This window comes from Monodelphis domestica, chromosome 2 (assembly GCF_027887165.1).
Source record: "Monodelphis domestica isolate mMonDom1 chromosome 2, mMonDom1.pri, whole genome shotgun sequence".
Lineage (NCBI taxonomy): Eukaryota > Metazoa > Chordata > Mammalia > Didelphimorphia > Didelphidae > Monodelphis > Monodelphis domestica.
In genome coordinates, this window is record NC_077228.1 from 27,849,993 (window position 1) to 27,873,304 (window position 23,312).

Here is a 23,312-nt window from a genome sequence, read left to right on the forward strand (position 1 = left end):
ATTTGAACCCATCATATTCTGGCAATAAGCCTAACTGCTCAAGCTTCTTGCCTCCTTTCATGTATTCTGTGTTCCAGGCAAAGTGGTCTTCTTGCTGTCCCTCTCAGTGTCTACTGCATCCTCCATCTTGGTGCCTCTGTGCTGGCTGACTGCCATATTTTATACATGTTCCTCCCTCACCTCTGCTTCTTTCAAGGGATCTCCTCCTTTTCCTGCCCTTGCTAGTGCTCCCTCACACACACACACACACACACACACACACACACACACACACACACACACACACACACACACATTCACGTGGTGCATATTTTGAATTCATTTAATGTGTATATGTTTTCCCTCCAATAGAATGTTTCTTGCCTAACAGAGTAAGTGCCTGGGACATAGTAGATGATAAATTTTTTTTATTGAATTGATCAGTATTTTAAATGAATCAAAAAGATGTAGTGGGGTGAACACTAGAAGAATAAGAATGCCTGTGTATCATACAGGCTAAGTCTTTGTTTCCTCATCTCTAAAATGGAAATAATGATACTTCCTTTGCCTCCCAGGGAAGCTTACAGAGCTAACTGGATCAGAGATGTGAGATAGGCTTAATAAGCAGAAAGCATTATGGAAATAAAAAATTATTTATCTCAACAAATGACAAGTCTTGAAAATCTCATTTCCTCCCTCTTTTAGTTACAATTATTAGCTGTTTTGCTGTTCAGTTTATAGCCAGTACGAGTGTTTGTTTGCCATTTCATTAATTTGGGGTTTAAACTTACCTTAACAATGAGCCTATGACGCATCCAGCCTTCCCTTAGGAAGGTGTTAATGGATATTTTTGTTACTAGAGACCACAATCATACCAGCTCCAGATTGTTGGGCCCCCAGGTGCACAGTTAGATAGATTCAAGTGGGCGGTAGCACTACTTCTAAATTACCGTATTAGAAGCCAAATGTAAACAGTCAAAGAACAGAGCTGGAAGGAACTTGGAAGAGAGAGCATAGAATGTCAGACCTGGGAGGGACATTAGAAAACCAAACCTCACTTTGTAGATGAGGAAACTGAGATCCACGGAGCCAAGTCATTTTGTCCAGGCTTACCCCAGAAATCAGAGGTGGAGCTGGAACTAAGGCCTTTCCCACCAGACCCCTTGAAACCTTTGGAAAAAGCATGTAATTTCTTTTTCTTGCTCTTTATAACATTTTGCTTATGAGGGCTTTCAGTTTCTGTGTTCATCTAGAAATAAAAGAGTATTTGTCACTCCATACTCTCTCCTTGTTAGACCTTGTTTGGAATATTGGATTTGATTCTAGGGACAGCATTTTAGGAGGGACATTAATGAACTGTAAAGCATCCAATGGGAAAACCCAGATGATGAATGATTTCAAGTTCATGCCATATGAGAAGTCACTTGAAGAAATGGGAAATTGTAGCCTGGAGGGGGGAAAAAAAGCCTTGGAACCCGATAGCTATGTTCTAGTTTAGAAATGCTGTTATTTGTTGGAAGGATTAGACCTGTTCTGCTTGGCCCCAGAGTGTAAAACCAGGTGTAGTGGGCAAAGGTTGTTAAGATACTGATTTTAAGCTTGATATCTGGGAATAAATTTCTTAACAATTCCATCTGTCCCAAAATGGAATGGGCTAGGGGCAGGTAGGTAGCTCAGTAGAGTGAGTACCAGGACTAGAGAAGTTCTGGGTTCAAATATAGCCTGTGTCACTTGGGGCAAGTCACTTAACCCCAGTAGTGTAGCCCTTACCACTCTTCTGCCTTGGAACTGATACTTAGTATTGATTCTATGACAGAAAGTAAATTTTTTTTTATCTTTATTTTATTCCAATAATAAATTTACACATGTTTTCCAAAATTATATCATTCATGTTGTCTCCTTCCCTTCTTCACTCCCCCCTCCTGGAGTTGATAAGCAATTCCATTGGGTTATGCATGCATTATCACTCAAAACAATGTCCATATTATTTTTATTAGAGAATAATCTTATAAAACCAAAACCCCAAATCATATACCCAAACAAAAAAATGATAAAACATATGTTTTCATCTGCATTTCTACTCCAACAGTTCTTTCTCTGGAGGTGGATAGTATTCTTTCTCATAAGCCTCTCAGAATTATCCCAGCTGTTAGTAGCAAAACGTCTATCACATTTAATCACCCGAAAATATTATAGTCACTGTGTATAATGTTCTCCTGGTTCTGTTTATTTCACTCTCCATCAATTCATGTAGATCTTTCCAGCTCTTTCTGAAATCATCTTGTTCATCATTACTTTATAGCACATAGTATTCCATCACCATCATATACCACAATTTGTTTGGTGATTGAGGGGCATCCCAGGTAGAGTTTTGTTTTTTTTTAATGGAATGGACTCCTCAGGAAGATCATGGATTTCTCCTTATTTGAGGTTTTCAAGCAACATGCTGGATGACCACTCACCTAAGTCAGTCAAGAAGTATTTACTAAGAGCTTACTATGTGCTAAGTATTGTGCTAAGCCTTAGAGATACAAAGGAAGGCAAAAAATTAGTCTCTTCTCTTAAGAAACTCACAGTCTGGGGGGGGGGGTATGCATACAGCTAATGTGCAAACTATCTACATATATACACACATATATATGCACATATATGACAAATTGGAGATTATAACAAAGGGAAGGCAGAAGAATTAATAAGGATCAAGAAGGCTTCCTGTAGAAAATAGGACTTTAGCAGACACTTGATGCTGGTGAAACCAGAAGACTGAGATGAAGAAGGAGAGGATACCATGCATGGGGGAAGAGTCAAGAGATAGAATATAAGGGAGGCCACTGTCACTAGGTCACTGTAGACATGCCACTTAAATTGCCAAAAAAAAAATTATTGAACTAGAAAAAGTAAAAATAAAATTCATTTAGAAGAACAAAGGGTCAGTAATATCAAAGGAATTAATGGAGAAAGGTATAAAGGAAGGAGACCCTGCAGAAACAGATTTTAAACTGCAACATAAAGCACTAGCTATCAAAATTATCTGGTATTGGCTAAGATCAGTAGAACAGACCAAACATACAACAAACAGTTGTAAAATATTATAGTTATCTTGTGTTGGACAAGAGTAAAGACCCAAGCTTTGGGATAAGAATTCACTATTTGGTAGAAATTGCTGGGAAAACTTGGAAGCAATCTCACAGAAACTAGATATAGACCAATATCTTATGCCATTTACCAGTAGGTCAAAATGGATACATGACCAAAAATCACATTATCTATCAGGTTTATGGAGAAGAGAAGAATTTATGAATAAAGGAGATATAAATCATCGTGAGATGTAAAATGGACAATTTTGAATGCATTAAATTAAAATTGGGTTGTACAAATAAAACTAATGTAGCCAAGAGTAGAAGGAAAGCAGTAAATTGGAGGGGAAATTATCTAGATAGTTTCTTGGATAAAGGTCTAATATTTGAAAAAGAGAAAGAACTTTGTCAAATTTATAAGAATATGAGCCATTCCCCAACTTACAAATGGTCAAAGAATATGAACAGAGAGTTTTTTGATAAAGAAGTCAAAGCTATGTATAACTATATGAAAAAGGTGTTCTAAATCATTATTGAATAGAGAAATGCATATCAAAACTCTGAGATATCTCACATCTTTTGAATTGGCTAAAATGATAAAAGAGCAAAATGGCAAATGTCAGAGCAGATGTGGGAAAATGAGGGCAGAATACAATATTGTGTGAACTGATTTTGAAAAGTAAACTGGAATTATGCTCAAAGAATTATGAAATTGTGTATACCTTTTGACATAGAAATACTACTATTACATTTTTTCCTAAGGTGATCAGGGAAAAAGGAAAAGAACTTATATGTTCTAAAATATTTATAGGGGCTCTCATTATGGTGGCAAACAACTGCAAATTGATAAGGATGCCCATCAGTTGAGGAATGGCATATGATTATAATGGAATTATTTTGTGCCATAAGAAATGATGAGCAGGTTAATTTCCTTTTTTAAATGGAAAGACCTGCATGAAAAGATGAAGGGTGAAAAAATGACTGTTTAAAAAATGACTTGTATATATCCACCTCCAGAGAAAGAAATGATAAATTAAAAAAAGCAAGGCATAGTATATGATATACACTTAGTATATACACATACACTTTTGTGTGTGTGTGTGTGTGTGTGTGTGTGTGTGTGTGTGTGTGTAATGATGCATTCTCTAGTGTGGGAAGGAAAGCAAGGAGTTACCTGGGAATTTCAGTGTAATAAACTAAATAATTTTTAAAGAAAAGAATAAAAGGGAAAAAATGGGGGGAAAGACAGTTTCCTGCCCCCAAGGATTTTGTGACCAAAAAAGGAAAGACAGACCACATAAGGAAGTTTTGGCCAAAGGGGGATGTGATTTGATCTGGAAGTCATAGGAATGATGAGTGAAACCATAGGAATTCCCTGACATATCCTTTCCAGGTGTGATGGTGTTCATTTGATTATTGTTCCAAGATCTAGAAGTGCACAAGGAGTTCACATGGTCACGAAGATAACTAGAGAACAGCAGGCAATGTGGGGTTAGTTATGAAGAACTCTGGCCAATCAGGAGTGAGTGGGGTCCCAGGGTGAGAAGTGGAGAAGCATGTCATTAAGATGACCAACAGTTAATTGGAAAATTCCAGACCTATTGTTGATCCACCCTCATATCTTCCTCTCCTTACTACTCTCACTTTCCTTTTATATGGTGTCTGTAGCATTTGAATGTAAGCTACTTAAGGGCAAGGACTGATCTTTATTTTTTGCCTATATTTGTACCAGGTACTAGGCACTGTGGTAAGCTCTTAATGAATGCTTCTTGACAAACTAACCTGCATTTGATGGATTTTCTTCACCCAGCAGTTCCCTACACCATTAAAATCATACGTATGAACTACATAAATAAATGCAATAATGCAAGACCACATATTCCATTTATTTTAGGCCTGTTACTTGGTTTCTTGTAGGCCCACCCCAGTTGGCCTTCCTTTGTGGGACACACTTCTTGGTAAATTTTTTGTTAGAAAAATTACAGGTTTGTACCCCAAAGAGATCATAATGAAAAAGACTTGTACAAGATATTCATAGCTGTGCTCTTTGTGGTGGCCAAAAATTGGAAAGTGAGGGGATGCCCTTCAATTGGGGAATGGCTGAACAAATTGTGGTATATGTTGGTGATGGAATACTATTGTGCTAAAAGAAATGATATACTGGAGGAATTCCATGTAAACTGGAATGACCTCCAGGAATTGATGCAGAGAAAGGAGTAGAACCAGGAGAACATTATACACAGAGACTGATACACTGTGGTTCAATCAAACGTAATGGATTTCTCCATTAGTGTCAATGCAATATCCCTGAACAATTTGCAGGGATCTAGGAGAAAAAATACTACCCACAAGCATAGGACAAATGGTGGGAGTAAAAACAACAAGGAAAGGCATCTGCTTGACTACAGGGGTTGAGGGGACATGTCTGAAGAGAGACTCTAAATGAACACTCTAATGCAAATACCAACAACATGGAAATGTGTTCAGATCAAGGACACATGTGATACCCAGAAGAATCACGTGCTGGCTATGGGAGGGGTGGCGGGAGGGGGGGAGGATGATCTTTGTTTCCAATGAATAATGTTTGAAAATGACCTAATAAAATAATATTTAAAAGGAAAAAAAAGAAAAATGAGGCTGTGACCCTGGGCAAGTCATTTAACCTCCATTGCCTAGTCCTTATCACTCTTCTGCCTTGGAATTAGTACGTGGTATTGATTCTAAGGTGGAAAGGTGAGGGTTTAAAAAGAAAAATGAGGACATTAATACACTGGTGGTAGAACTGTTATTATACTAAATTGGCATACTATTAATTGATATATATTAATAATTAAGTCCAAAAACCTTGATTCAAAAATCAGTTTTGCATCTTGCTACCTTTGTGAACTTATGCAAGTCCATCTTCCTCTCTGAAATTTGTTTTTCTCCTCTGTAAAAGACAAGTTTTAATTTCTATCCTCTTGACCTTCCAGGGTGCTTGTAAAGAAAGTGAGTAACAAAGCTCAGCAAGTTCTGTCCTACAAGGCAGGGCCCCTTTGGGGTTTTCTTATTCCCTGTGGGGTCATTTCATTATCTCATCATGTTCTTGGACAGATAGAACAAGGAACCACTTATTCTGGAGTTGTGACCCTGACCATATTGGTTCTCTCTGGGCTTCATTTCCTGGCCTGTAGAATGATTTCTCTGGCTCTTTTCACCTACAAGACCCTTGAATGCATGCCCTGCTCAGGATACCTACATATATCTCCCAGTATTACAATGTGAGTTGTCCGAAAGATCACCACTCACTAGTAACTGCTTCTGTTTGCAGATGTGCCTCGTTGCAGCAGGGCTCACCTACCCTTGTCACCAGCTCACAGTGGGGAGAAGGTCTTCACCAGCACAAGCCCGGGAAGAGTCAGAAGAGGTAAGGCTGCCTGCCCTCTTGGCCAACCAGGGCAAGGAGCAGGAGGAGGTCAGGGTGCCCTAGGGAGTGGGAGCTAAGACATAGCCTTCCATTGTGAAGACCAGCTTATACCCAAGGTTTTGATTCTCCTTTTTCACCTCTGAATGTGATGCCCAAAGATTGCTTGGCCTCATTTTTATTAGGTTGAAAAAAGGATTCAGGTGAATGTTCCAACTCCCAGCTATACCATGGTATTTATTTCTTTGTCATTGAAACAGAAGAGAGGTGGGTCATATAGCAAGAGGGGAAGTTTGCCAATTCCAGGAGAAAAAGAGGAGGGCAAGTAGAAAACTTCTAGGAAGAGGGACATGAGGCATGCAGTGGGTTGGGATTATAGTTTCATTTGGGTATGTAGCTATAACTGATAAATAAAAAAAGGTAATATTTATAATGCTTACAAGCAAAAGTGCTAGATCTGACTCTCAGAAATCTTGGCTTGTCTCCTTGCTTCCTGTGTCACCTATAGGACCCTTCTGTTCTCTGAGCCTTGATTTTCTCATCTATGAAATGGAGGAAGGGACTAAGTTCTGAGGTGTTCCAGCTCTAAATATTATGGAAATTTGAGATATAAGGGTCAGGTATTGAGACTGAGGAGGTAGAACCTGGAGAGAAAGATTCCCAAAAAGTCCTTATTCTCATTGTTATTTATAGCTCCTGGTTTAAGCACTAACCCTGTTTTTGTGTCCTTCATCGTGTCTGAAAACAATCATATTTTTTGATGCTGGTTACATTTCTCATAAAAAAGATTTTTTAAAAATACACTGGAGACTGCTCTAGAAGGGAGGGAAATTTATTCTCCCACTGCCCCTTTACTATTTTTTTCATCCTTTTAGCACAATTTTCCAGCACATAATGCATTCATTCCAAGGAGCCCAAATATTACCTGCTGTTTTTCTCTCCTTTACTGAATACAACCAAAGGAGATTAAGTATCTACTCAATGCCAATCATATTAAATGATCCAGCTAAAAAATGATTAATGTCTGTTCAAAACCATTAAAGAATTCTCTGCAAGGTGAGAGGTGCCTGGTTACTCTCTACATCTACAGCCTTTCCTTCTCTGACCTTTTTAGGGTTTGTTAGACTGAAAGTCTTCACCAATGAGAATTCATTGATAAAAAATATTAAGCCTTCATTCATGCTTCAGACAGATCATACTGTGTAGAATACTAGGCTATGTGCTAGGGAATTTAAATAAACCATGTTCCATGCCTTTATTGAGTTTCAAGTATAAACAGACACAAATAGAGAAAACTGTGATCCAATACATGCAACATCTGGCTATACACGATTAACCAGCAGAACCTATTGAACCCTTCTCTGTGTGCCTGCTTTACTGAATGTGTGAGGTCCTATTATATCATCTTCCTTCCATTTAATTCTGAATATTTATTAAGCATCTACTGTAACACATACAGAGTATTACATGCCAAGAGCATGACTTAATTATACTACACATTTCTTTGAGAGGTAGAGGAGAGTACTGTATTTTCTGAGCCTTTTCAGGCCATAAGGACATGGGAGAAAGAAGTTACTAAGGTAGGATAGTATCAGCTGCCATGTAAGTACCTAGAAATATCCATCAGTGAATGTTGTTAACTCATTTAATAGGCTTTTAAGAGCCAACTTTCTTCCAGACCCTATTTAAGACACTGGGAATTACCGTCCAATTCTTGTGCTACCAACATATTAGATTATTTACTACATACCTTACAGAAGTTTACACAAGCCTTGAATTTAGAATATTCAAATCATAGAATCTTAGAGTTGGCAGAGACTTTATCTTTTCCAGCTCCCCATACAAGGTAGAAATGTCTGTTTAGCATCTATGACCCTTAATCAGTCAGCCATTATCTGCTGGAACATGAAGAGCTCATGGAGGCAGAGGACTGCCTCCTCAAGACTGCAGAGGAGACAGAATCACCAGCAATCTCCCAAGTTTCCCTCCAAATAATTTTCTGTTCTTTTTCTTTTTTAACCTTCATCTTCTTTCTTAGAATTAATATTAAGCATGGGTTCCAAGACAGAAGAGCAGTAAGGTCTAGGAAATGAAGGTTAAGTGATTTTCCCAGGGTCATCCAGCCAGAAAATGTCTGAATCCAGATTTGAACCCAGGTCTTCCTGACTCCAGGCCTGGCTTTCTATCTGCTGAACCACCTGGCTGCTCCCAAATCATTTTAAAATGAATTCTGGAACAGTAGAACCAATGAAAGGATGTAGTAAAACCATTTTTTCTGCCCAAAACAACTTAAAAAGTCTTCAGGAAAGGTCTGTCTCAATGGAGTGAGAACATAACCCAGGTGTTGGCAAGCCATCAGGAGACTATGGGGGCAACTTAATTGATAGTGTCTTTCAAAGCTATTAGCCCACAGACAATTTGGGGGTCAGATAACTGGTCAGAAGGAGATTACCAGGGACCTTTTGCTGCCACTGGGTGCAGGATTCTTTTGCATTGCCTACATGCGGTTCTGGGTCAACATTTTGGGTTGCAGTTCCACAATTAAGAGAAGCTCTATCAAGAAAAGAGACCCTAGTCACAGATCCAAAACAGACAGGAGTACTTTTGTTCTCTCAGAGACCAGAGAATAGGCTAGGAGAGCAGTGACTACATCTCTCCTTAGATCTTACTGCTTTGGAAAAATTGAAACATACAGTCCTCTCAGAACTAACTCTGAAAACAGCAGCATGAAAAAACTGAAGCTTGGAGCCTTATCCCCATCACCCCAGGAACAGAGTCCAATCTTAATATGAAGTTAAAAGTTAAGAAATAGACTGAAAAATGAGCAAGCAACAACAAAAAAGAACCTTACCATATAAAGTTACTAAGATGGGAGGAACAACAATTCAGAAGACAACATTGTCAAAACAGTTTGGGCCAAAGCCTCAAAGAAAAATGTGAATTGATCTCAGTCCTAAAAAGAATTCCTAGAAGAGCTCAAAGGGATTTTAAAAGTCAAATAAGAGAGGTAGAGGAAAGAATGGGAAAAGAGATGAGTGATGCATGAAACTCAAGAAAAAAGAGTCAGTAGTTTGGTAAAGGAGGCACCAAAAATACTGAAGAAATTAACACTTTAAAAAAGAAAATAATGAGGGGCAGCTGGGTAGCAAAGTGGATTGAGAGCCAAGCCTAGAGATGGGAGGTCCTACATTCAAATCTGGCCTCAGATACTTCCTAGCTGTATGACCTTGGGCAAGTCACTTAACCCCCATTGCCTAGCCCTTACCGCCCTTCTGAGTTGGAACCAATACATAGTATTGATTGTAAGGCAGAAGGTAAGGGTTCTTTGCTTTTTTTAAAATGCCAATGGCAAAAGAGGCACAAAATCCATTGAAGAAAACTATTTAAAAAGCAGAATTAGCCAAATGGAAAAGGGCACAAAGGTTTATTGAAGAAAATCCTCCCTTAGAAATTAGAATTGGGCAAGTAGAAGCTAATGATTCCATGAAATACCAAGAAATAATAAAATGAAATCTAAAGAATGAAAAAATAGAAGAAAATTTGAAATAGTTCATTGGAAAAACTATTGACCTTGAAATTAGATTAAGAACAGATAATTTAAGAATTATTGAACCACCAGAAACCCATGATTAAATAAAGGGCCTAGACATCATTTTTCAAGAAATTGTCAAGAAAACTACCCAATGTTAGATTCAGAGAGTAAAATAGAAATTGAAAGAATCCACTAATCATCTTCTTAAAAAAGTTCCAAAATGAAAACTACTAGGAATATTGTAACCAAATTCCAAAGCTACCAAGTCAAGGAGAAAAATATTCCAAGCTGCCTTAAAGAAACACTTCAAATATCATGGAGCCACAGTCTGGATTATCCAAGACATCAGCTTCTATATTAAAGGATCAAAAGGCTTGGAATATAATATTCCAGAAGGCAGAGGATCTAAAAATTCAACTAGAATCATCTACCCAACAAAACAGTATAATCCTTATGAGGGAAAAATGGATATTTAATGGAAAGCGGACTTTAAAACATACATTAAGAAAAGACCAGAGATGAATAGAATTTTGCCTTTCAAATACAAGACTCAAGAGACCTATAAAAAAGTAAACATGGAAGAGAAATCATAAAGGAATCATTAAGGTTAAACTGTTTGCTGCTGAGATATGTTGGAGATATGTAGAAATGCTGATGACTTATGTGGGTTTATTTTGTATCCTGCAACTTTTCTAAAGTTGTTGATTATTTTGACTAGCTTTTTAGTTGATTCTCTAGGATTCTTTAAGTAGACCATCATATCATCCGCAAAGAGTGATAGCTTGGTCGCCTCATTGCCATTTTAATACCTTCAATTTCTTTTTCTTCTCTAATTGCTACAGCTAGTGTTTCCAGTACAATGTTAAATAATAGAGGTGATAATGGGCATCCTTGTTTCACTCCTGATCTTATTGGAAAGGCTTCGAGTTTATCCCCATTGCAGATGATGTTTGCTGATGGCTTTAGATATATACTGTTTATTATTTTTAGGAAAGGCCCTTCTATTCCTATGCTTTCTATTATTTTCAATAGGAATGAGTGTTGTATTTTGTCAAAGGTTTTTTCTGCATCTATCGAGATAATTATGTGATTTTTGTTGGTTTGCTTGTTATTATGGTCAATTACGTGATGGTTTTCCTAATATTGAACCATCCTTGCATTCCTGGTATGAATTCTACCTGGCCATAGTAAATAACCCACGTGATCACTTGCTGGAATCTTTTTGCCAATATCTTATTTAAGATTTTTGCATCTATATTAATTAAGGAGATTGATCTGTAGTTTTCTTTCTCTGTTTTTGACCTGCCTGGCTTTGGAATCAGTACCATATTTATGTCGTAAAATGAATTTGGTAGAACTCTTTCTTTGCTTATACTGTCAGATAGTTTGTATAATACTGGGATTAGTTGTTCTTTGAATGTTTGATTTGTGAATCCATCTGGACCTGGGGATTTTTTCTTAGGGAGTTCTTTGATGGTATGTTCAATTTCTTTTTCCGATATAGGGTTGTTTAGGTAATTTATTTCTTCCTCTGTCAGTCTAAGCAGTTTATATTTTTGTAAATATTCATCCTTATCACCTAGATTGCCATATTTATTGCCACATAATTGGGCATAATAGTTTTTAATGATTGCCTTAATTTCCTCTTCATTAGAGATGAGGTTTCCCTTTTCATCTTGGATACTGTCAATTTGGTTTTCTTCTTTCCTTTTTTAAATTAGATTGACCAGTACTTTGTCTATTTTATTTGTTTTTTCAAAGTACCAGCTTCTAGTCTTATTTATTAAATCAATAGTTCTTTGAGTTTCAGTTTTATTAATTTCTCCTTTGATTTTTAAGATCTCTAATTTAGTCTTCATCTGAGGGTTTTTAATTTGTTCACTTTCTAGTTTTTTTTTTTTATTTGCATGCCCAATTCATTGACTTCTGCCTTCTCTAATTTGTTAATATATGAACTTGAGGATATAAATTTCCCTCTGAGTACTGCTTTGGCTGCATCCCATAGATTTTGAAAGGATGTCTCATCATTGTCATTTTCTTCAATGAAATTATTGTTTCTATGATTTATTCTTTAACCAATTTTGGAGAATCATATTGTTTAATTTCCAATTAATTTATTATTTACCTCTCCATGTACACTTACTAATTATTATTTTCATTGCATTGTGATCTGAGAAGGTTGCATTTATTATATCTGCCCTTTTGTACTTGTTTCCAATGTTTTTATGCCCTAGTACATGGTCAGTCTTTGTGAATGTACCATGTGCTGCTGAAAAGAATGTGTATTCCTTTTTCTCCCTATTTATTTTTCTCCACATATCTACTAATTCTAATTTTTCCAAGATTTCATTCATTTCTCTTACCATTTTCCTTATTTATTTTTTGGTTTGATTTATCTAGTTCTGATAGGAAGGTTCAGGTGTCCCACTAGTATAGTTTTTCTATCTATTTCATCCTTGAGCTCCACTAGATTCTCCTTTAGAAATTTGGATGCTATGCCTTTTGGTGCATACATGTTGATATATGTACATATAATATTTCCTCATTGTCTATACTACCTTTTATCAGGATGTAATTACCTTCCCTATCTCTTTTTACTTTGGCTTTGTCAAATATCATGATTGAGCCTCCTGCCTTCTTGTTATCAATTGATGACCAATAGATTTGGCTCCATCCTCTTACTTTCACCCTATGCATGTCTACCTTCCTCATGTGTTTCTTGTAGACAGCATATGATAGGGTTTTGGTTTCTAATCCACTCTGCTATTCATTTGCATTTTATGGGTGAGTTCATTCCATTCACATTCAGAGTTACGATTACCAGCTGTGTATTTCCCTGCATTTTGATTTCTACTCCTAGTCCTGCCTTTTCTTCTTTCACTTTTTCCTTCTACACCAATGTTTTATTTTTAACCATTCCCCCTAATTCCCACCCTTGTTTTACTTCCCTTTCTACCCCTCTCCCTTCTTATCTCCCTCTTATTTTCTTTACAGTCTTTTAAAACTACCCCCCCCAACCTCTCCCTCCCTTGTACTGCTTCCCTCCCCACCAATCTGTTTGTTACCCTTCTACTTCCCTATGAGGCTCAAATCAATTCTCTGCCCCAATGGATTGGATTGTTCTTCTCTCCTTAAGTCAATTTCAGTGCATGTAAGAATTGAGTATTTCCTATCTCCAACATATTTACCATTCCAGTATATTGATGTTCTCCCCCCTCCCACCATGCCCTTCTTTGTGACATATAAATTTACCCCCTTTTGTTTCTTTTCCCATTTCTTTTAGTATTAACCTCTTTTTTTAGCTCTAGTTATGTGTGTGTGTGTGTGTATATATATATATGTATATATATATATATATACACACACACATTTATATGCATTTATGCATACATATCTCTATATATAGTTATATCTTGGCATTTCATCTTATACAGTTTGTCACTCTTCCCTCCATGTGTAATTCTTCTAGCTGCCCAGGTGATGATAATAACAGTTTTTAAGAGTTACCAATGTTCTCTTTTCTTATAGAGATACTTATCATTTTAAGTTATTAGGTCTCTTAAAAACAAAAGGTTTTTTGTTTTGTTTTTTTTCCCCCTCTTAATTACCTTTTTATGATTCTCTTGAGTTCTGTGCTTGGGCATCAAATTTTCTGTTCGGGTCTGGTCTTTTCTTTACAAATGCTTGGAATTCTACTATTTTGTTCAATGACCATACTTTCCCCTGTAAGAATATAGTCAGTTTTTCTGGGTAATTGATTCTTGGTTGTAGACCTAGTTCCCTTGCTTTCCAGAATATCATATTCCATGCCTTTCAGTCCTTCAGTGTAGATGTAGCCAGATCCTATTATCCTCACTGTGGTTCCATGGTATCTGAATGACTTCTTCTTAGCAGTTTATAATATTTTTTCCTTGGTCTGATAGTTCTTGAATTTGGCTATAACATTCTTGTGTGTTGTCATTTGGGGATTAAGTACAGGAGGTGACCTGTGGATTCTCTCAATCTCCACTTTTCCCTCTTGTTCTAGAATATCGGGGCAGTTTTCTTGGATAATTTCCTGCAGTATGATGTCCAGGCTTTTTCTTTTGTCATGGTCTTCTAGTAGACCAATGATTCTTAATTTGTCTCTCCTGGAACGATTTTCTAAATCTTCTGTTTTATGAATGAGGTGCTTCATATTTTCCTCAATTTTTTCATTCTTTTGATTTTGTTTTATAGTGTCCTGCTGCCTTGTGAAGTTGATTGCTTCTAATTATTGTATTCTGGTTTTTAAAGACTGGATTTCATCACTGGCTTTTTGGTCATTTTTCTCCTTCTGGTCTGATTTTCTTTGGAGGTCATCTTTCATCTCCTTTGCCTGATTTTCAAGCTGATTAATTTTGGCTTTCAAGACACTGTTTTCTGTTTCCAGATGACTTATCTTGCTTTTTAAGTTCTTTTCCCAGTTGTCTTCAGCCTCTCTTAATTGCATTTTGAATTGTTTTTTGAATTCTTCCAAAGCCTGTATCTAATTTGCTGGGGTTTCAGGGTTTGTTTGTTTTTTTTTTTTTTTGGCTTGGTGTTCCCTCATCCTTCTCAGTTCCATTTGCTCTTTGTTCATTGCCTGTATAGAAGCTGTCAATTGTAATTTCTTTTTCTTTTTCTGTTGTTTGCTCATATTTACCCCTTCTTTACTCCCTGTAGGTCCCTGAGCTCTTGCTCTTCTCATTTTTTTGTTGGATCTGTGGTTTTGGGATTTTCTGTCAGCCTTCACCCTTTGAGCTTAATCAGAAAATCTCTCAGTGCAGTCAGTGGGGGAGGAGTGTTGGAGCTTGAGCTTCCCTGCCCTCTGAATGCTTTGATGGGATTAAATCCCTCTGGGTTAGGCTGGATGTGCCCTGAGGCCAAAACCTGGAGAAGGGGGGCAATATGGAGTGTCTCTCCTGTTGCAAGTAGGCTGCCTGCTCTGTGCTTCCTCAACTGTTTCCCCACAACCTGTGTTCAATGCTCTGAGCCTGGCACAGCTTTGCCTGCAAGATACTCTCTCCAGACCAGCATCCTTGCCTGCCCAGAGGTTCCAGCTTCTGCTGAAGGCTTAGCACTCTAGGTGGGGGAGGGACGTGGGATCTTCCTTAAACCTGAGTGTTCTCAAATTCAAGCTTTTGGGGAGTGTACCTTTTAAGTTGAGTCCAGCAGGAGGGTTCCTTGGCTCTCTCTTGTTGTTAGGTTTGATTTTCAGCCCCCTAAGAGCATTTAGTTTGTGCTGGCAGTGCTTCAATTTAGCAATTGACTGTGGATACTTAAAACCACAGATATCAAAACTGTTGATATAAGGGCCCTACTTACACTTGTTAATAATCATTACTGTAAATGTGAAGGAGATGAATTCATCCATAAAACAAAACTGGAAAAAGTAGATTAAAAACCAGAATGCTATACAATATATTTTTTACAAGAAACTCACTTGAAGTAGAGCAACACATAGATTAAAGATATAGGGCTAAAGCAAAATCTATCACGCTTTAGCTGAAGCATAAAAACAACAACAAAACAGAAGTAGCAATTATGATCTCAGACAAAGCAAAAGCAAAAATAGCCCTAATTAAAATGACTAAGCAGGAAAACTATTTTTTTGCTCAAAGGAACCATAGAGAGGGTAACTAGGTGGCTCAGTAGATTGAGAGCCAAGCCTGGAGACAGAAGGTTGTGTATTCAAATCTGGCCTCAGACACTTCCTAGCTATGTGACCCTGGGAAAATTACTTAACTCTCATTGCCTGGACCTTATTGCTCCTCTGCCCTGGAACCAATACACAGTATTGATTCTAAGACTGAAATTTAGGTTTAAAAAATAAATTAAATGATTTGGCCTCAGACACTTCATAGCTATGTGACCCTGGGCAAGTCACTTAACCCCCATTTCCTAGTTCTTACCACTCTTATGCCTTGGAACCAATATGCAATATTGATTCCAAGATAGAAGGGAAGGGCTCAATAATGAAGGAATTAATAAAAATGAAAGATACTATAGACATGGAAATAATATCAGTACTAAATATAGAGAAAGCAAATGATATAGCATCTAAATTATTAAGGAAAATTCAAATGAGTTAGAGGAAATAACAAAACTTTACTAGTAGGGGTTATCAAATTTCCCCTCTTAAGAATTAGATAGATCCAACTAAAAAATTAAGCAAGAAAGAAATTAAGGAAATTAATAGAATTTTAGAAAATTTAGTTATAATAGACCTCTGTAGGATGTTGAATGGGAATAGAAAGAAATATACCTTATTCCCAGTGGTACATGGCACCTACACAAAGAAAGACCATAAACTAGGACAGTAATGGTGAACCCTTTAGAGACCTTAGAGTTCAAGTGCTCAAACTTCAACCCTCAGGCCACATGTAAGCCCCCTGCCTTACCCCAGACAGAGGAGGGAGGAAGAGTTCCCCTTAGGCTGCTAGGCAGAGGGACAGTTCATATGAGATATGTCCTCAGGTACATGGAGTAGGGGAATGGAGTCCCTTCCACCATGCTCTGACATGTGTGCCTTAGGTTCACCAACATGGAACTAGGGTTTTAAATCTTCACAACCAATTGTTGAAAAGCAGAAATATTAACTACATCCTTTTCAGATCATAATGCAATAAAAATTACCTTTAATTAAAGATTATAGAAACATAATTTTAAAATTATTTAGAAACTAAAATTATAATCCTAAAGAATGAATGAATAAGAGTGGTCAAACAATATATCATAGAAACAATATATAATTTCATTAAAAGAAAATGACAGTAATAAGACAACATGCCAAAATGTATGCAATACAGCTAAAATAGTACTTGGGAAAAAATTTCTAAGTATTTAAATCAATAAGACATTGAAAAAACAAATCAGTGATTTGGATATGTAACTAAAAATGGTAGGAAAAGTACAAATTTCAAAATCTTCACTTAAATATCAGATTGGAGGTCCTGAAAATCAAAAGATAGATTAATAAAATAGAAAGTAAGTCAACCATTGAACAAATAAATAAAATTAGAAGCTGGTGTTATGGGAGAAAACAATAAAATAGGGAAACCATTGGTTAATTTGATTAAAAACAAAAGAAGAAAACCCAGCTACAAGTATCAAAAATGAAAAGGGTGAAAAAGCCATCAATGAAGATAAGACAAAATTAAAGCAATTATTTGGAGCTATTTTGCCCAATTATTCACCAGTAAATCTAGCAGTCTAAGTGAAATGGATGAATTTTTATAAACATGGACATTATCCAGATTATCAGAAAAGAAAATAGAATATTTCAATATCCCTGTCTTAGAAAAATAGATTGACCTCCCTAAGAAAAAAATCCCCAGAACCAGATGGATTCAGAAGTGAATTCCACCAAACTTGTAAAAAACAATTAATTCCAATACTACATAAACTTTTTGGAAAAAAAAACAAAGGAGTCCTACCAAGTAATTTAGTGGCATAAATATGGTACTGATGCCTAAACCAGGAAGAACAAAAACAGAGAAACAAAACTATTGACCAGTTTTCCTAATGAATTTGATGCCAAATTTTCAAATAAAATACTAGCAAGGAAATTATAGCAATATTTCAAAAATATCATGCATTTAACCAAGGTCATACAATCAACTTTTCATAGAATCCAAACTAGAAAACAAGTCTGCAGATATGCAGCCTGATATTTTTTTCCAGGAGGAGTTGAATGACTTTTCAGATATTAATAATTCCATAGTCCAATAATGACATTCTTGTTATCTTTAAAAATTGACACAGAGAATGAAAAATTTTTAGAAGACAAATCAAGTTTATGTTAGTACATAGCTTCTAAAATAATTTTCCTAAGACATGAGTGTGATCATATCGTTCTCTTTCACAATAAAACAAAAACAAAAAACAAAAAACCTCCCTCATCTCTCTCTTTACACTAAGATGAAGTACCTACTCTTAGCTGAGCATTAAAGATTTATTGCCATCCATCTTCAGGTGCCCTCTAAGACCAGAGTTTGCCAAGTGCTTCCTTGGCATTCTAGCTTCTGCCTCCTTGCATTTTCACAATGCAGTGATTCAGTGCAAAACACATTTATTTGGTACCTACTGTGTGCCAGTCACTATGACAGGCACTTAGAAGGTCATAAGAAGAACCCATATGGTATTCACCTTTGGAAAGCTCCCATTCTTCTAGAGCTAGGGTAGATCTTCTAGATCATGGGTAGATCTCAGAGGGTCTGTAAACCTGAGGTGTGTGTGTGTAGGGGGGAATCTTTATTTTCACTAACTTTTAATGAAACTGAGCATTTCCTTCAATTATTTAAAAGAATGATTCTGAAAAATAGATCCATAGACTTTCCCTAAATATCATAAAAGAGGTCCTCTATAACACAAAAACAGTTGAGTATCCCCTGGGCTATTCTAAGAAGCAAATGCAATACATATGCAGAATAATGTCACAAGAATCTCCTTGGGTGACATCTGGAAAATCGTCTTGTATCAAGTGGGGTATATTGCAGACATGAGAGATCACTTAAATAAATGCAATCAGGAGATGGAATGTCTCATGAAAGCAATGGCTAGATGGGCTAGAATGAAGACTGGGTACAATAGAAAGAGGTCAGCCTGGAAGGGCAGGCTGGGCAGATAGCACACTCCTCTGTTGTCTGGAATGACCTTGCTCATCTTTACCTTTCAGAATCCTTCAGAGTCTGATCAAGTACCACTTCCTGTAGGAGCACATATTCTCTGTATCCCGCTCCCATTTTTAGTGCTCTTCCCCTTTTTCAAATTATGTTGCCTCTATGTATCTGTATAAATGTATAACCAAAAGAATGTAAGGCCCTTCAAGGCAGGTATTTGTGTGTGTGTGTTTCCCCAGCTCCTAAAACGGTACCCTAAATATAAGAGGCAAATATTTTACAGGTATTTATGGAACTGAAAGTATTTCATGCCATTTCTTTATCATTGGATTGTATGTTTTCTCCAGTAATATATCTATGCAGGCTTTCTGCATGATATTGATCATAATTTGAAAGACAGCTTCATTTAGTGCATGGAGGTTCAGAGTCAGGAAATTCTGAATTCAAGTTTCACCTCTGACACTTGCTAACTAACTGTGTGACTCTTTATCTAAGCTTGTATCCCCATTCCAATACTTGAGACAGCAGAAGACATACTGATATATATTGGTTGATTGTCTTTTCATCCCAGAGTTCTCAGTTCCAGTGAAATCACAAATCTGGTCCCTTCTTGGTAATCTTTGAATCCCAACATCCCAAATGGAATTTAAGAAACTGAACTTTATTTTAAAGGTGGATTGAGCCATCCTCCTTTGATTGCATGGAAATGGAATTAAGAAATTCCTTGTTCTCCACAGTTAGCATTAATGAATGAGATTATTGATCTCATGTTTTAGAAGATGCTTTCCCTGACCTAGTCCTGCCTAGAAGGGCCTTAGAGCTCCTGTGCATCATGAAGTTCATTGAGAGACTCCCCCAAATCTGCTTTTGGATGCCTCCCTTTGAAGAGGTCAGAGTTACTGAGAAGATTCCAAGATCCTGGGCTTTATGAAGGTAACACTATGGAGTGACTGTAGAGAGGAGAACTGTGTGAACGCATAGTGGATTGAATTTGGAATGCTTAGTTGACTGCTTTTCTGAATTGAAGATGGACACTTGACTGCCCCACGATCGTAGAGTTTAGAGTTGAACAGATGCTACCTCTTCTGGAACCTATTGTGATTTCTTAGAGAAGAGAACTAAGGTCCAGGGCAGGTCAGCAATTTCTCCAGGGGAGTTGCTAAAAACGACAAAGAGCTGAAGATCCCACATTAGGTAAGCATGAAGAAGGACCCCAGCAGACTTGGTGCTGCTTTGATTTTGGCTACATCCATGTGACTTAGCTGCCCTCACAGGGCCACAGATCAGAGGTGACAACCCACAGGATAAGCCAGCAAGAAAGTGCAAAAGTCTCTGCTAGGAGGCATGAGGGATGGGCCACCTGGGGATCCTAAACCAGGGGCGCATTTGGCTTTCTCGTGGCATGAACCATATGGCTGGAGCATCACTCTAGGAGAAGAGATTCAAAAGAGAGGCAGCTTAAAGTGATTGCAAATCAGTATTATAAATCAAGATGATGCTTTTATCTGAGGACATCCAGAGATCAAAATGGAATTCACAATCAACTGTTAGAGTCCAGAAAGAGGGAGAGAGAATACTTTGGCCTACTCTTCATGTCTCACTGCCACCCCTCAGTGCTCTCCCTCCTCACCTTTGCCCTTGAGAACCTCAGCTTCTTATAAGAGGTGATACTTCTTAGCCTTCTTTTCTCCTCCAAGTCATGATGTGTTATGATATATGTTCTTTGTGTTGTTATCTTTAAACATGTTCTATCCCCCAGTGGCATGTCAACTACATGAAGGTTGTGATTCTCTCAGTTATGTGTTTTTGTGCCTGGTGTGTTGTCTCCTCCATTACACTGTGGCCTCCCTGAAGGGACAGGCTTTTTTTCCCTGTCTTTGTGCCTCCAACCCTTAGCACATAGAGAACATTTGATTGTGGATTGATTGTGTGATTGAGAACATTCCAGGGAAAGGGAGAAGTCTCAACAAAAGTTCAAAAATAGTTCTGCACAATGTAGGAGGGAGCAGACACTCAGGGCATTGGCCCTTTCTTAACCTAAAAACTGTGTAGGGAATGAACATAAAAAGCCTGATGCAAAATTTTGGAGAGCCTTGAGGGTAAGAGTAAGCTTCCAAAGACTTTTGTTCCTTGGGAGGCTGGAGAGAACATATCTACCGTCCACACCTTTTTCATTCCTTCTTACCAGGGCTGACTGCTTACTACCTGCCTTCTCACTTCTCTCATAATTTTTCTAAAATCACGTGTAGGGGAGCAGGACTCTTAAAATTCCATTAGTATTGCCTACCCTCTATTGTTAATTCCACCAGAATCCACAAAGTATTTTCCTCAAGAGAAGCACCTGCCTTAAGAAAACTTACAGTTTAGGAGCAGAAGAAACAGGGGAAGATTATTTAAGGAGGCACAGGTGAGGGAGGTTCTTCATTTGACTTGCTGAGGGGAATCTTAGCCTCATCCCTCCTTTCCTTGAATAGCAATGCACCGATGTCCACATGGTTAGTGACAGTGACGGCGATGACTTCGAAGATGCTCCTGAATTTGGGGTGGATGATGGAGAGATGTTCGGTATTGCATCCTCTGCACTGAGAAAATCACCAATGAGTGAGTATTGACACTCTGGGGCCCAACTTAGAATCAGTGAGTTTTTGGCACACAGGCCCACCCAAAACAGAAAGGAAACAAGAAGGGTTTCATAATCTCCACTGCCTATTGTGGTCAGATCTAGAGGGAGTGGTCTAAAGTAACTACAGTAGGTCTTCCAGAGTTGGCATCCACTCTCCTCTATAGTCCTGATGACTCCAAAATATACCGAAGAACCTTGTGCTCTGGACATGATGCTGTTGCTAACAAGACTTGAGTCTCATTCTTACATCCTCCCGGTTAATGAAGAGCAGCAGCAGATTCTGGTGGGTCCCCCTGGCCAGTGGACAGTGTGAAGAAGCCCAACATTGCTTTTCTGTCATAGCCAGCCTAAGGCAAGCTAACTTGTGCCACCTTCTCTTCCTCTTCCTCATAACATACCCACTCCCCATGGGTAGATAGAGGTAAAGTGAAGATTCATGAAATGGAAGAACTGTGGTGGCTAGGATTGGATCTACATTTAGACCATTCTCTTTCTGAATTCCTGCCAAGATTATTACAAGCATACATTTACCTGGTATTTTCAATAAATTTGACTTTCTCTCCCCCCCACGCCCTATTACTATAAATGTAATTTAATTACAAATCATGTTTCAACTTTTTCAAGAAAAATGCTAAGAATCCTAAGTGATAACTGGCACCCATTTTGTACACTCCTCAGAGTATTGTCAATAGGACTAGCAGAATGTTCATTGTTCCCTAAGGTTTCTGTTCATTTTGTTTTGCCAAAATCATGTAATGTGTGCACAGGCATTAGTAGGTGAAATTCTCCCAAAAGCTATGGTACAGGTGCCAATCTTTCATTTGTTTCCTGCTTGTTCAGTAATGTGTTTCTTAAATGTGGGGTTAGATGTTATGTGTGTGTTTTTGTGCTTTTTGTTTTTAATTAGTGCCAGAAAATGCAGAAAATGAAGGGGATGCCTTATTACAATTTACAGCAGAGTTTTCTTCAAGGTAGGATTAAATCAGTAACATATAAGCTTGATGTATATTTCTATTATAATGCTGTGGTAGTCAGGTCTGTTTTCATCATGGACAACTGTCAAGAAGACATTTAATGGTCCCAAAGTTGAGTTTCTATAGAAATTCATAGATTCCTGACACTGAAGCATCCTCTAGGGCCTTAATGGCAGATATTTTCCTACTTAGCAAGGTTTGAGGGTATTCTGGCATGACTATACTCCCTACTGCCACCTACTGCAGCCCCTCCACTCCTAAAAGGATATGTTTATTTAGTTGTTTTTTTTTTCAAGGTAAGAATAGTACAAATAAAACTTAAGAACTGGTAAAATAATGAAAATATTTAGAAATTGTTCACATAGACTATATTCTCTGTATTATGCTTTAAAATAGTATACTCCCCCTGAAATTCAATTTTGATTATTTAAGAAAATTAAGAAATAATAGTCGAGCAGCTAAATATATTCATTGGAGTTAGAAGGAAACTTAGATGGCTTCATCCATCCCTTTCATTTTATGGAGTCCAAAGCTTTAAGTCAGAGAGCAAAAGGAACTTCCCAGAGACCTCCCTGGTGTTCCCAACCCAGCCAGAGCCAGAACTCAAGGTTCTTTACTCATAGACCAATGTTTCACTATAAGCCTCAAATAAGATTGAGGAGACTCCTATTTATTCCTTGTGGATCTTTAATTTATTGTAAAGAGAGTCAGTGACACTCCATCTTTAAAGTGCTTAGAGCCCCAAAAGAGCTCTTTTTCTTAGGCCAGCCCTGGAATTTCACTGGGCTGGAGAACTTCTTAGTAGGGAGTCTCTTTCTCTAATGTAGGTCAGCCCTTTCTTAGAAATGTGCACAGACAGCTTTGGAGACTTCCCTGAGGCCCTGATGGTCTGTATGACTTTCCTAGTATCTCCTGGCTGGGGTGTGTCAGAACTAACACTTGAACCTAGGCCTCCTGACTCTGGAGCCAGCCTTCTCTTTCTTGCAAAGGAGAATGCCTCTCTTCTGCATTTAAAAAATGTCAGTCTCAGGAGCAGCTGGTTAACTCGGTGGATTGAGAGCCAGGCCTAGAGATAGGAGATCCTAGGTTCAAATCTGGCCTTA

The 23,312-nt window shown here is 37.7% G+C and overlaps 1 protein-coding gene across 5 annotated transcripts in view; it reads left to right on the plus strand.

Annotated features, from left to right (window-relative positions):
- FAF1 (Fas associated factor 1) overlaps nt 1–23,312 on the plus strand; it is a 438,628-nt gene that overhangs the window by 300,699 nt on the left and 114,617 nt on the right. For all 5 annotated transcript variants that reach the window (XM_056815169.1, XM_007480191.3, XM_016429780.2 and 2 more), the window contains 3 exons: nt 6,367–6,462; nt 21,087–21,213; nt 22,143–22,206. In XM_056815169.1, the coding sequence (XP_056671147.1) occupies nt 6,367–6,462; nt 21,087–21,213; nt 22,143–22,206 (287 nt within the window). The remainder of the gene's footprint in view (nt 1–6,366; nt 6,463–21,086; nt 21,214–22,142; nt 22,207–23,312) is intronic.